This window comes from Balaenoptera physalus, assembly GCF_965194825.1.
Source record: "Balaenoptera physalus genome assembly, chromosome: 4".
Taxonomy (NCBI): domain Eukaryota; kingdom Metazoa; phylum Chordata; class Mammalia; order Artiodactyla; family Balaenopteridae; genus Balaenoptera; species Balaenoptera physalus.
Window position 1 is genome coordinate 111484113 of NC_138891.1, and position 15683 is coordinate 111499795.

The 15683-nt window shown below is 32.3% G+C and overlaps 1 protein-coding gene across 3 annotated transcripts in view; it reads left to right on the forward strand.

The window, feature by feature from the left end:
* GBE1 (1,4-alpha-glucan branching enzyme 1) overlaps positions 1-15683 on the forward strand; it is a 283451-nt gene that overhangs the window by 53381 nt on the left and 214387 nt on the right. For all 3 annotated transcript variants that reach the window (XM_082460430.1, XM_082460431.1, XM_082460432.1), the window contains one exon: positions 10465-10634. In XM_082460430.1, coding sequence (XP_082316556.1) covers positions 10465-10634 — 170 coding nt within the window. The remainder of the gene's footprint in view (positions 1-10464; positions 10635-15683) is intronic.

The window sequence follows — 15683 nt, forward strand, 5'->3', positions numbered from 1 at the left end:
TTCTACTTAGAAATATCTTAATTTCTTGTTTAAAAAAAGGAAAGATGAGACATGACATAATTTATTTTTGGTGGGCTAGTTATATATAAGCACAATAGTCCTGACATCAACGGTATTATCTTTCTGCTTTATAAATGAGGAGGCTGAAACTCTGAGATCATTAAGGGGAAAATCTAAGGTCACTTTGCTAATGGGCCTAGCAATAGAACCTAACCTTTTATTTTTAAAATCTGTCCTTTCTATAGTGTGTCATCATGCCTGGAACATAGAACATGGCCCATACAAATTAGTCTTAGATTAACTCTATATGTGAAAGAACTCATTTCATTAACATCTAGTCCCAAATCTTATGAACATAGGCATTGGTAAGGGTTATAATAGTAAGAAAAACTGCTTGAGTTAAAAACCACAGACATGCATGTTACTATCAGTTTGAGTAGAAATGAGATGATGGGAGTGAATTGTCTTCCATTCATTTTGGCAGCAGTTGGTGTCTTGATTGGGTCATCACATCCTCTGGTTTCCTTTTCACTTTTGTAGATCCATACGTTTGAACTTTTTATAACATTCAAGTCAATGAATCAGTGTCTTATGTGAGATAATGCATTTCCTTATAAAGCTGGTTGTTTAGTCACACAGGACCTACAAGAGCAAGAGTGAGGGATTTATCTGCAGACTGCTTCCCATTTTCTATCTCTTATTGGTCAAAGTTTATCCCTTTAAAAGTTTGGCCTTTATTTCTCCACACATCAATGTTGTAGTATCTGGCTTCTTTCAGGAGCTGCTCGCAAGTCACAGCCTTCATAGGGCCGGTCAAACGAGGGTACAAAGCCAGGACCGTGGTGGGACTAAGTGAATATGTGAGTCTCGTACATTTAGGGCGGATTGTATCTTTCTTATATTTGAAGAGGCTATTGATTTTCTATGTTGTCCTCAAATCCAACAATCATATTGAATAGATTTATTGTCCTAATAGTGTGCTTATTCATTTCATGCGAAAGGTGTTACGCTAAGCATTTTAGGTATATTATCTTATTTGATTATCTTATGAAATATATTCTGTTATTCTTAGATAGGGAAATTGAGTCTTAGTTACAGCTGGTAAGAGGTAGGATTGGAATTCAAATTCAGATGTAATAATCTTAATTTTAAACCTAAATCTAACCATCCTGTCACCATTGCCTCACCACTGTCTGGCAAGTAATAGGTGCTCACTAAATATTTATTTGTTAAGTACTTAATATGTGGCAGTATTTAAGGTGCTTGGGTATATGAGTGTGCTAAACAGATAATTTTCCCTGTCTTTGGGGAATTTACATTCTAGCTACTTCTATTTTCTGGTTATAAGCCTTTATCAACGCCTTACACGGTGCTTTCTCGCTCTTTGTTTTTTGCTCTTCTGTCTCCCACACATAACGAAGAATGTCTTGAAGGCATGGACTCTTTCTTCTCTGTTCTCAGTGACTAGCATAGCACTGGACATATAGTAGATGCTTAGTAATATTTGTGGAATAAATGGATGGATTTTACCACTCCTTGCTTGTCACTTTTACTTAAATGGCCCCAATTTTACTGTTTCCTGATAGATGAAGTTTAGAGTGTATGTTAAATTGAATACAGATTGGAAATGTCATTAAAATTTTAAATGAAATTTTGAAAATTTATACATCTATTTGTTGACTAGTACATTTAAACATTTAAATATAAGGAACGTCATTCAAAAGTAAGAAAACATGTCTACTATAATGTCAATTTTTAAATTATTTTCATTGATCAATCCTGTATAACAAGAGTCCACAAATCCCTGTATTTTAATGTTCAGTCTATTTAATAAAGACTTCAGTAATCTCTATACTCTGCCTGCTAAAATTCATCCTTCAAACTGCTCCCTTTAAAAACTCTCTCTGATTGTATCAGTTATCTCCTCTTTAAAGTCTTAAAGGTTTTCATTTTTTATTTATTATCTAGCTGAAGACCATCTTTTCCATCTTGATTTGCCACTACATTTCTAGCCATCCTCCTGTCCATCTACGTATAGCTAATATGTAGCCCACAAGAACCACCTTAAATTTTACACATTTAATGCTCTTCTCTGTCTTGTCTCCAACTGTCAGAATATACTACTCATCCTTCAAGATATAGCACAAATGCCAGCCACTTTTTAAAGCCTTTTCTAATGTTCTCTTCTCCCATCAGTTCTTTCTGTTGTCTTGCTTATTCTTCTGTTAACATTTGCTTATCTCAGCCCTATCCTGTCCTGAGTTGAACAGTCTTCTATTAGACTGATGAACTTATTGAGGGAAGGACCTTGAATTATTGGCACACAATAAATATTTTTATCCTGTAATAAATGTTGTGGGTTTTTGTTGTTGTTGTTGTTGTTGAATACTTAATCCGTGATTGAGGGACATAAACTATTCACTTTAAAGTCTCAAATGCCTACTCTTCACTTGACAGGTTTAATATATAGATAAGTTTGTATATTACACATATTTTGTGCTTCAAGAAGAAAGTTTCTGCCAGTCACCTTGAGGTCTTTTTAAAGGCCGATTTAAAAAGCAATTTTTTGTTTCAAAAAAAACTCCATTCCCCTCTCCTTTATTTTCCCCTTTTTTAGTTATTAAAAATTCCTGTTGAGCTTTTACTTCTCTGCTTTTGCTTGCCTCTAGTCCAAGTCTCCTCTAGGAAGCAGATGACAATATAAAATCTTAAGAATTAAGCTAGCAAAGAAGGAATTTCCCCCATGGGTTCCTTGTGTTTCAGGCCCACTCAGAAGCACTTGAGAAAGAATTCTACATCCTAGACATTTCCAGATAAGGTATGATCCATCTCCTCTGACATATCTCCTGTGTTCACAACCTTGCCTGAAATTAGAGTTTCGGTACGGATCTACGATGAACTGTCTTACAGGAGAGCAAAGACTGTAGCCTGTTTCATTTTTTTTCCAAACTAATCATTTCCTGCTTCCCTAAAGTAACTATTTTTTCCCCTAATCAATCCAATTTACTTAATTTTCTTCAACACTTTTTATACTCCATACATTCAAGTTAATCTGGAGCGCCTGGTACATGTTATGGGTTAGTATGCCTGTATTTGTAATTTTTCATAGCAGGAAAAAATGTGTTCTCAAACACTTTTGGAATTTAAGGAGAAACAGTCCTTGATGTTTGCTAATAATTAATGTGCATATTAAAATCTAAACAAGTATTATAAGTTAAAAAATTGTAAATTAAAAAGTATATTACAGCATTGCCTTCCACTGAGATGGTGAAAATTTATAGCTTACAGTTATTGAGCACTTGCCGGCTACTGTGGGGATGACTCCTAGTATGACGTCATTGATTCCTTATAAACTATGAGATTTCCCCCGCTTAACAGGGGAAGAAATTAAGGAAAAAGGAGGCTAAGTGATTTGTTCAAGGTCACATATAGTATGTAACAGAGTTAGGATTTGAACCTAAACTGTTTATTTCTAGAGCCTTAGCTGTTTCTCTTAATTATAAGATTAATAGCCTTATGAATAAAAGTTATAGGGCTTTTTTTAAAAGGAAGATGTGACTTTTGAGACTTTGTCTCGATTTCCTTAAAGTATACCTTTTGTGATGAATAATGCTACCTCTCTACTACTTTTTACCTTCTTGACCTTGGGCAACTTACATATTTATCTGTGCCTCTATTTCTTTCTTTGTAAAAAGAGGATTAAAAACATCAATGTAGAGATCAAATGTGATAATATTTTTATATCTGTACAAAATGCTAGTTGCAATACTAACTTCATTTTATGTTCTGGTTACCAAGAATTTGACCCAGTTTTTAAATATTCTATAAATTCATAGCAAAATATTGAGAGAGATGACTGTAGTAGGAGAGGGCAAAGGGATGATGAGCTTGCTATATCTTCAGGCATTTTCTTTTTTGAGCCACAGTGATTTCAAAGTGGAATGTGTATTTCTGTATCAGAAGCTACAGGGCTGACCTTGAGGAAGTCAAGATATTTAGTTAGAATTATATCATGCTATAATCCTGTTTCTGTTCAATTTTTAGTAAATGGGACATTTGTACATGTCTTACGAAACGTCTTAAGAATGATTATTTTTTAAACTTAAACTTTAAATAAATCTAAAACTGTGTTTTAAAGATATTATAACCACATGGACAGTAAAATTATTGCCACATTTATTTGCCCTCCCAAAGTTGATATCTTTTTTAAAAAGAATCAGTAATTTTTCTTATATTATGATAATGTATGTGTATGTATTTTTTTTACCTTAAGTCCAGATTTATTTTGTTGACTGTTCCTTACTGTTTGATCATTTTATTGAATGTTGTTACTTATGTTGTCTAATATGGATTAGAGTTTCCATACACCAAGAGTTATATCTGAATAATATCTATAAGAGGTAACAATCATTTTCTCATAGATCTTGGAGAGTACGAGAGAGTTTGCAATACTAGTCTTTCATTAGATCTGTAGATTGAGGGTTTTTTTGCCTTTTTTCTTTTTTGGTCTAGATCAGTCTTTGAAGTATTTTTGAAACAGTTGCCAATTAGGGATAGTTCATAGAAAAATCTGGAATTTTTTCATTCTTACTTGATTTGGCAAATGCTTGGTAATAATAGGCTATAGCTTTTAAATAGGCACTGTCACTTTTCGCTGGGCTTTGTGCTCTCCATCTCACTTAGAGTTCTTTTCTGTGTTGTTTTCCATACTCGAAGGCTAACCTCATTGGTCATTCTTCTATCATCAGGCTTGCCCTTTTGTGTTCCTCGTGTGGGAGAAGCTCCTCATATTTATGATACCTTCCTGGCTTCTGTTGGTGGTTCAGTTTGTGTAAAGACTGGAGTAAAGACTGCCAGTGAGACTGGGGTTGTATCATTTCATTAAAAGCTAATTTGTTTCAAATAATAGATTAAATGTAATCTGAATTTTTTTGAAACCATGGGCATGTGCGCTCACAGGTGGGCATGTGTATTTGTGTGTGTTGGGTATATATATACAATACAAAAGGGGGTCATATATGAAATATTCCACTCACACCTACCTCTCCCGTAGGCATTGCACTACACTGATCAGATTTTGTGCTGTACCTCTTCTTGTCTTTGAAGCAAATGTGGTGAGTGTGGTGAGGCTAGGGAGGCTTTAAGGCTCCTGTTCACCTCAGCCCATTGGAATTCAACCGCTGGTGCAGAGGAAGGGACCCTGTGAAAATACCATCTACATGCCATCTGTACCTATCTGAATATTCTATATACAAATAGATGTTTTGTGGAAAACTGCTTTGCAGCTTCTTTCCCTAAGCCATCGCTCTTGGGACATTTTTCCATGTCACCACATTTCGTTCTATCTCATTCTTCATAATGGATCTTGTGTAATTTGTTGTTTGCATGTTCCACAGTTAATTCGACCAGCCTCCCTTGTTGAACAGGTAGGTATTTTCCATGGTTTGGTATTTTAAATAATGCCATAATGATTATCATTGTACACATGTCTTTGCTTCTTTGTGTGATATATCCTAGGGGTAAATTTCTAGAAATGGAATTACTTAGTTGAAGAGTGTAATTTTGAAATTTTCATAGCTGATGCCAAAGTTATCTAATTTATATTTCATTAAAGAGTATTTGGGAATGTCTTTTTCCTGGACCTGCATTCTGTCTGCACAGACTATCACATGTTTACTGGTCTCTTAGGTGGAAAATGGAATTTTGAAATTTAGGTTTGCACTTCTTCAACTATGTATGAATTTGAGCATCTTTTCAATGTGTTTACTGGCCATTTGTACTTCTTTTTCTGTGAACTATGGGTTTTGTTTTTTTTTAATTAAATATTTATATCTTTGATCTTTCAAAGTTATTTTGGTTTTAGAGGTCCAATTTTTAAACTTAGATTCCAATATTTTAATAGGTAAGCCATTCTTACTTATTTGAAATATCCTTTTACGATGTATTTAATTTCTTTATATGTTCAAGTCTATTTCAAGAACTCAGTTTTGTCCCACTGATCTATTTCAAACTATTTGAATTCCCCAAATTTTATAAATATAGTTTTATATATGCATTAAAATTCTTATGGAATATTTTATAGGATTATGTAGATATTTTAATGATCTAAAAATTTTATAGTTTCAGAAAAAAACATTTATTTTGTTTAAATGGTGTTTCTTTGTTATAAATAATTAAAACAATGCAAGGGAGAAAGTAAATAGAAACCCCACCAAAAAAATCATCACTGATATTAAGGGAACCTCATTCTTGATATTTTTTATATGCTTATATATAGGTAGAAGGATAGAGAAATAGCTTGATAGAAATCATATAATGAAACATGAGGAAAACAGATGTGTTTCAAATTTAATTTTAAACAAATAGACTGAAATAAAATGAAAGAAGTGGCTGAAATTCACATTACGACTTTCTTTAAAGTGGCCATCTCAGATTAATGAAGAGATTAAAGAGTATAATGATGACAATCTTAAATTTTAGTCAGTGTTGAGTGACTCTGTTCTAAAAAAAAATAGGGGTCTGACCACTCATGCTTTATTCCATCTCCCTTTCACTTACCTCTTGTTTTTTTATAAATCAAGTTTTTACTTGTCCATTGAGATTCTTTTCTTGTTATCACATTCACATAATTGCACAATTGATTAGCCTTGGTTCTGTATTTAAAGACTTAGGGCTCAACCACACTGCTGCAATGACTGTCCATTCCTCTGTGTGTGTGTTTTTAGTCTTTTAATTGACTAATTTTTATGGAAAGTGTTTTTTTTTTCTTTTCTTCAACAATGGTTCATTAATGTCAAAGACTTAAAATTATTTTTAAATTTGGCAATATTTAAAGAATTCCTTAAGCTCGAGTAGGCATGTGTCTCATATAATATCCTTAGATTACTACTTTTCCCTCTCAGAATTGTGTGGGCTTGGCTTTGTTATGTTTTGGTCTTTAATGTAATGCTCCTTTGCAAAAAAATATGCCCCCCTCCCCGTATTTTTTTGTACCAGTTGTCCGTAGAATTATTTCTTTCTCCTTTGAATTTCAGTAGCTTAAACTGGGAGATGCTGTGCATGCGTGTTTGTGCATTTGTTTTCCAAATTTTTCTTAAAACATAATGTGTTCTTTTTAAAATGCAGATTTAATTCTATAGGAAAAACTGTCCAGTTTTATGTCTTTTATATTCATTTTATTTAGTTTTTGTTCTTCAGAGTCACCAGCTATCCTTATTTTGATAATTTTTGTTAGTTTTGCATATCTCTTGTCTTAGTATATTCAATTTCTTTGTCTTTTTTCTCTAATTATATCAATTTCCAGTTCACTTACCTAATAATTCTTTTTTATAATAAACCACTAGCATCTTTATTTGTCAACAATAGCCACTTAGAAAATGTCGTAGACAAGGAGCATCTTATGATAACAGCAAAATGCTAAGATTAACCTAATAATAAATGTGCTAAAGGACTCAATATTTTGTATGTAGCAATTCTCTCCAAATTAATCTATATAGTAAAATAATCTGAATAAACTTGACATACTGATTGTAAAGTTCATATAAAGGAAAACAGTTTTTAAAATATCCAAGAAAATGTACAGAAAAATTAAAATGTGAACTTGCATGAACAAATATTAAGTATACTATTATATGTAGTTATGTTAATTAAAATTGTGTGGTGTTCTTCCTCCAGATACAGAAAAGAACAAAGAAAGAGGAATAAATTAAAATGCCTTCTATATATGTGAATTTAATACATAAAGTCAATCAGGCATCTTAATCAGTGGAGAAAGGGCAGAATATATGAAATAAAGAGCACTGGGAAAATTATTCTCGCACTTTGGAAGAAAACTAAAATTCCTACCTCATTCCATATACAAAAAAAAATTCCAAGGCAATATAAGCACTAAACACCAAAAAATATAAGCATAGTGGAAGAAAATATGGGAGAATTCTTTTATAATCTTGTGATTAGGAATACCTTTTAAGCAAAATATAATGCTATATATGTTCTATATAAAACTCCTTAAAGATGGATAGATTAGAAAGAATTTTTTTTTTTTAAACTAGGGTTTTTTTTGGTTTTTGTTTTTTGTTTATTTATTTATTTATTTATTTATGGCTGTGTTGGGTCTTCGTTTCTGTGCGAGGGCTTTCTCTAGTTGTGGCAAGCAGGGGCCACTCTTCATCGCGGTGCATGGGCCTCTCACTATCGCGGCCTTTCTTGTTGCGGAGCACAGGCTCCAGACGCGCAGGCTCAGTAACTGTGGCTCACGGGCCCAGTTGCTCTGCGGCATGTGGGATCTTCCCAGACCAGGGCTCGAACCCGTGCATTGGCAGACAGACTCTCAACCACTGCGCCACCAGGGAAGCCCTAGAAAGAATTTTTAAATTCTTTAAGATGAAATATACCATAAGTAAAGCTAGAAGGAAACCAACTGGAAGAAAATATTTGCAATAAGTGTGTTTCAGAAAACAGATGACTTTCTGTAATATATAAAGAGCTTTTGCAAATCAAAAAATAAAGCAACCTAAAATGGAAGAAAAAGGACAAAAATATAGCTAATATTGATTGAGAGAATATTATTTGCCAGGCAATAGCCCAAGGACTTTACATATACAAACTCAGCTAATTTGCATAATAACCCTTTTGATCAAATACACTTAGCATCTCCATTTTGCAGGCAAGAAAATGAAACACAGAGAAATTTAGGAATTTGTCCAGAGTTATGCCATTAGTAAATACTAGCCAGCACTCAACTCACTGAAAAAGAAGCACAAATAGCTAATAAATTTAAGAAAAGCCATTCAACCTTAATAATAATTTAGGAAAATGCAAGCACTAAAACACAATAAGATATTTTTACCAACCAGAGAGTTAAAAAATATCAGATGGATTAATAAGACTAACATTGCCAAGAGTGTAGAGAAACAGTAACTCTCATACTCAATTATTGAGGATGTCCATTGTATAGTATTTTTTTTGTTATCTTTAAAAATAGGGATTTTTAAATTATTTTTTTTGAATTTTTGAATTTTATTTTATTATTTTTTGTATACAGCAGGTTCTTATTAGTTATCTATTTTATACATATTAGTGTATATATGTCAATCCCAATCTCCCAATTCATCCCACCACCACCCCCCACGCCCCGCTTTCCCCCCTTGGTTATATGTACACTTTGTTCCTTGCCAATTCTAATTTAATTATTATTTTCTAATGCTACATTTTGATACTCTGTTTATTTCTTTGGGTCTGCAGTTTCATTTTACTTCTCATTCTGTTATTCTGTCATATAATCTCTCAGCTCTTATTTTAATTCAATTCATTATTATTTAAGTTGAAGTACAGCACGAAACATTTGTGGAAAGATTCTTTTTCCATTCAGCTCATTTGAGGTGTTCTTCATTAGTTAGCTTCTTACATTTTGTATATTCCCTGTATATTCCCTACTTGGATTCATGCCATCTTTCTGAGACTTTTATTGATTACCCCTCAGGGTATGGGGTAAGCAGGGAAGTTTATGGACATTGCTCAATTCATTGCATAGTTCTGGAACTTTCACTTCTGACATAGAGCACCTGCCACATGCTTCATTTCTCTAGTTTTACCAGTTTTGTCCTACTTTGCTTCTCCCCAGGCTTGGGGCTAATAAGTGCAAGTAGTAGTATGTTTTTGTGTACCAGCCCTGAATATGGACTCTGGGAATCTGGGAGAGGTTCAGGAGCAGCCATGTGTTATTCTTGGTCCTGCTTGGAAAGCGATCTTTGGTTTCTTCTCCTGGCTGCTAGATTCTGTAGTTTGATGTGATGTATGTTCTTTCCATGCTTATAGGGCATGGCTAGGCAAACTACAGCCCAGAGGCCAAATTTGGCCCCACCATCTGTTTTTGTAAATAAAGTGTTATTGAAACACAGCTACACCCATCATTTGCATATTGTCTGTGGCCAATTTCATGCTTCAGAGACACAGTTGAGTAGTTGTGATAGAGACCATATGGCTGGCAAAGCCTAAAATATTTACTATCTGCCCCTTAACAGGAAAAGTGTGCCAAACCTGCTATAGAGTAATTTTACTTTTCTTACGGTTTTTAGCTATTTTTCCTTCATTTTTTTTGTTTAGGAGTTTGAGGAGAGATGTAGGAATGCTCCTTCATTATACTGTCTTGACATAGAAGTTGCTATAGTGCTGATATTAAAATATTCATGGAATAACATAACCATCATATTTTCTCTCTTATACCAAAATGCTTGAAATTACAAAAAAAATGTTAGTTGGATTAGTTCAGTTTATTTGAGATAAGAATAATTTTATCATACCAGGTAACTTCTACCAATAAATGAAATTATTCACATCATTCCTCTTTAATGATGTCTTTTTTTTTCTTTTTCTGAATGAGAGTAAAGCAACTTCTTAATTATAGTAGCTTTTCTGGAAGATGATTTAATTTTTCAATTTCCTTTCTTTTGCACTTTTTCAAAGGTATAAGCGGTTTAACCAGACTTTGAACAACATTGGAGAGAACGAAGGTGGTATTGATAAGTTTTCCAGAGGTTATGAATCATTTGGCGTCCACAGATGTGCTGATGGTGGTTTATACTGCAAAGAATGGGCCCCGGGAGCAGAAGGAGTTTTTCTTACTGGAGACTTCAGTAAGTATTTTAGAACGATTAAACTCAGTTGTAATATTTTATTTATTTACTTAAAACATAGATGTTATATTTCATATATTTAACTTTTATGAATATTATTGATTACAAATATTCTACTTTTCCATAGAACTTCTTCAGTCTTTACCTTCACGTGGTAAAGGTGTTTCTGTTGTAATAAGGTACATGTGTTTCTTAAAAACTTTATGTTCTTAAAATCATGTACCAGAAATAACAGAGTTTATGAGAAAAATAGTGTTAGACAGAGTACTCCAAATCTATTCAACTTTGTTATCAAGCTCTGACAAAACTAACAGCAACCTAGGTAAAAATATTGGTGTAGGTTCAATCTCCAGTAACATTTGCTCCTGGTTATTTGGCATCGTAGTACTTGGATCCTCTAATATCTTTTTTTGAGACCACAGTAAAAGTAGACAGCTAATCTAGAGGGTAAACTGCTTCATCAGTCAGTTCTTTGTTTTTTCCTTTTCCTTTTTTATAACACAATATGGAAATACCTTCTCAGCCTTGTCATCTGCACCATTAATTTCATTAGGCAGTTAACTCTATGGAAAGCACAGTGGTTCTAGAAGTCGGGCTTCCATCTTACAGTCTAGTGGAAGGAAACCTGTATGTAAATAACTAAAATACAGTGTGCTCAGTTTTATTCTATGAGTATAAATAAATTACTGTAATCGTGACAAGGAAGAAAGCTCAGTTTTGAAAATGGAATAACTGGCAAAATAAGCCTTGGTAAAATGTTCATAATACAAGGAAAGGAAATATCAAAATGATAATAATCCTTTAGTACCATAGGGTAGCGTGGTCTTTAAAGTTTGATTTTCCTGGACTCAGAAGTCTACATGCTGTACTGTTCTGCAAAGAGCAAAACTGTAGGGACAGAAAACTGTGTTGTCAGGGTTTAGGCGTAGGAGGTGTGAGCTGATTACAGAGAAACATAAGGGGACTTTCTGGGGTGATGAAAATGTATTATGTCTTGATTGTGGTGGTTACATGACTGTATACATTTGTCAGAATTTATAGAACTATACATGTAAAAGAGTGAATTTTACTACGTGTAAATTATACCTTAAGGAACCTGACTTTAAAAAAAGTTTTGATTTTATTTATATTGTCTAAGGCAGCACTGTCCAATAGAAATATAATGGACACCATTTATATAATTCAAAAATTTTAGTGGCTACATTAAAAAAATAAAGGAGAACAGCTGAATGAATTTTAATAATGGTAGATTTTTATTTAACCCAATATATCAGAACATATTTTAACATGTAATCAATAAAAATTTGTTAGTGAGATATTTTCACTCTTTTGTACTGCACTTTCTAAATCTGGTATTTTTCCATTGGAAATACTTAGATTAATATTTAGATCAATATTTAGATTTAATACAATTTTCAGTTTAAAAGTACATACCCAAGTTTTTCCAACCATTATTAAAAAGTTCTAGCAACTCAAATGAGTAATAGTTTTAAAATTTACATTTAATAAGTAATTAAAATTAAATGAAACTTTAAATTTAGTTTCTCAGTTGCACTAACCTCATCTTAAGCACAAGTAGCCACCTTTGTCTAGTGGCTCCCTTACTGGAAAAAGCAGGTCTAAGGACTTAAAATTATTCTTTGTGTAGTCCCCCAAATTACATGATGCCAGCTGCCTGTGTTTCTAGAGTTACTGAAAACTTTAGGGAAAGTTTTGAGAAAGATCGTGTGTCTGCTGATTCAGACAGCTTAGCCTGGTGATTATTATGAAATATATTTTGAGGCTAGGAGTCTTTTCACTTAAATTGTTGTTAAAATTGTTATAATTTTTTCTCATACATAAACATGACTATTTCCCCATGTTCTCTAAGTGACTGCCTTGACCACTAGCTTTATATTAATAGACCACTTTGATATCAACCTATAATCAAGGCACTTTTTGGCATTCTATTTTATTAGTTCTTTTTACTGCCATTTATTGAGAGGTATTGCTTGAGAGTGTTCAAGTTAAAGTTTTACATACAGATACCAAGACTGCTGTAAGAACCTCAGTTAAAATTTGGTACTTGCATTTGATTACCTCTCCCCCATATTTATGATTGAACCTACTAAATAGGCTTTAGAAATATAAAAATATGGGAAAGGGACTATATGAAACTAGATTTGGTAGCTATCATAATGACTAATGCTGATTTATTAAAAGTTGTTCCTTGTAAATCCAGTTGGACCATATATGTCCAACTATAATAATATTTAAAAATTTGAAAATTTAAAAAATCCTTAAAATTTAAAAATTTTAAGGATTTAGGATTTAATGTTTAAATATTAAAAGTATAACAATTTATAAAATCTTTTGTAAAGAGAAAACTCAAAATTATCTAGTCCCTATTTTAATGTAAAAATATCCTCTGTTAACTTTTTTTTTCAATTTAATTTGATTTTTGAAAATCCTACTCTTTGTGAAGGTATATCACATAATTTAAAATCTCTCCATATCCTTGAAACAACATTCAGTCAATTATTTTCAATCAAGCGATATTTATTTAGTGTCTAAGGGCACGAAGAATATCAGACTTAATCAATGGGCCTTTATTTTTACTGGAGAGATAGGAATGACTAAGATAAATGAAATTGTGATAGAAAACAAGAAGTATAATAGAATACAGTTAACTGTTAAAATAATAAACAGGCAGTATGTTGGGAAAATTTAAATTTATTTACTTATCTAGATGAAGGGATTTTTTTTTTTTTTTGGCCCTGTTATAGGGTCTCAGGATCTCCTTATATATGGGATCTCAAACTTTTCTCACTAAAGAGCTTTGGCTTAAAAAAATAAATAAAGAAAAATAACTTTCTAATTGAGAGTAGAGCCAAAATTCTGTGTTAATAATTCATTTAAAATAATAGTTCTTTGGAAAAGAATGTTATACCTGAGTGTTAATTTAATGTAACTTTGTAGAATATAGAATTTTGATGATAATGACAGCATAGCTGAAAATATACCCATAATTACTGAACTAAACATGTCTTTTTTTTAAAATACAATTAAGGAATTCTGTATTTTTTCCCTTATTTGCATAAAAATCTATTTCTTATGGCTATGAAGAGATGAGCAAGAAGAAAGTTATTTTTCTTTGTTGAGGTTTTTCTCAGCATCAAAAATGTGTTAGATTTTATAGTTAGTCTTCCAATGTATAAATTTGTACTAAACTGAAGGGAAAATGCAATTTGTGTTAATTAGCTAAAAAATTACAGTTGATTTTTTAAAATTAGAAAGTACAAACAAAGATTAATAAAAAGTATTCTAGGTGGTTTTGCTAATGATATTAAAATGTTTTTAAAAACATTTAACTGTATTCATATAACTTCATATTTATCAGCTAAGTTGAAACAGCAGTAAACTTAAAAGATTCTATGGAAATAATCTCTAACTGTAACATGGGTTATTTTATTTATTTATTTATTTTTTTAACATCTTTATTGAAGTATAATTGCCTTACAATGGTGTGTTAGCTTCTGCTTTATAACAAAGTGAATCAGTTATACATATACAATATGTTCCCATTTCTCTTCCCTCTTGCATCTCCCTCCCTCCCACCCTCCCCATCCCATCCCTCTAGGTGGTCACAAAGCCCCGAGCTGATCTCCCTGTGCTATGCGGCTGCTTCCCACTAGTTATCTATTTTACATTTGGTAGTGTATATATGTCCATGACACTCTCTTACAACATGGGTTATTTTTAAGAATTCCTTACTTTGTCATTTAATGTAACAGTAAGCTTAACTTCTATATATGTACTTGAAATATCACCTAAAAAGCCCTATTGCTTCTTTAACTATAGGCAGAGTTGTTAAAAGTAACATAATTTTACTTATATTTTTATCATGGAAGTGTATACATATATAATTTAAAGCATTGCTTTTGTATCTACCTCTTCCCTACACCTCCAAAGATAATATAAAACACATCTTCAAAAACCAACACAAAAATCTTATTTCTGCTAAGGAATAAATTGACTGTTACTTATATTTACAGTAACAGGAAAACAGTAAAAGGAAATGTTCTTAATTCAATTTTTATCTAAATGATTAACCATCTATTTCTGATAATTTTTCAGAAGAAATGAAAATTAAAGACTGTCTAGACTTTAATTCTGTATTATAGAAAATTACACCAGTAATCAAAATATGTTAGCGTATTGTGATATCTCTCTTCTCTTCTAATCATTTTAGAAATTGCACTATACTTTACTATATATATAATACTGCTGGTAAATGTATGCTGTTCTAGTGTATTTTTTTGCCAACTGACCTGGAAATATTTTAGGTACAAATGCTTATTGTTGTCAAATATAAATGATCTTTAAGAAGGAAATTACCATGTATTGGTGTGTAGAAAAAAAAAAAGAATGGGGTTTAGAGTTTGAACCCACAGTGGAGCTCTCTAAACATGGTTCTTCATCTGGCTTAGTGGGGTTAAAGGTGATGATATTCCTCTTACCTGCCTAACTGGGTTGCTCTAGATACTAACTAGATTGCAAATTGTAATTTTATACATTACTCAATGCCATAGAAATCTTAATTGACAAGATTGAAAAAGTACTCTAATTTGCAAAAGTCTTTCTTTTTCTTATTAAAAAAATACTATTAATTTCAAAAGGCAGTTGAGCCTTGCAAAAGTCAAATGATGTAGTCTCTGTTTTGCCCAAACTGAGGTGGCTCTGGCTTTTGCCATCCATATTTTTAAAACTTAGAAAGCACTTTCACTTTAAATATATTTCACATATTTTTCTTCATTTGAGAGAAAATGAAACAATCATTTCTTTTCCTTTCAGTCATTTTTTAAAAAACTCGCTCTTTAAGCAGCTAGCAGCTGCTGCAGCAACCCAGGACAGTGGATATATAATGACATTCATCAAGATTGGAATCTTACCACCCAAAAAGTATTTCTGGGCCAGCCAGAAACTACTTTAAAGGCTTGAGATTAATTTCTGAAACTTTGAATCATCTTTAATAAAGGAAAGATTCATTCTTTAGAAAATTAAATGTGA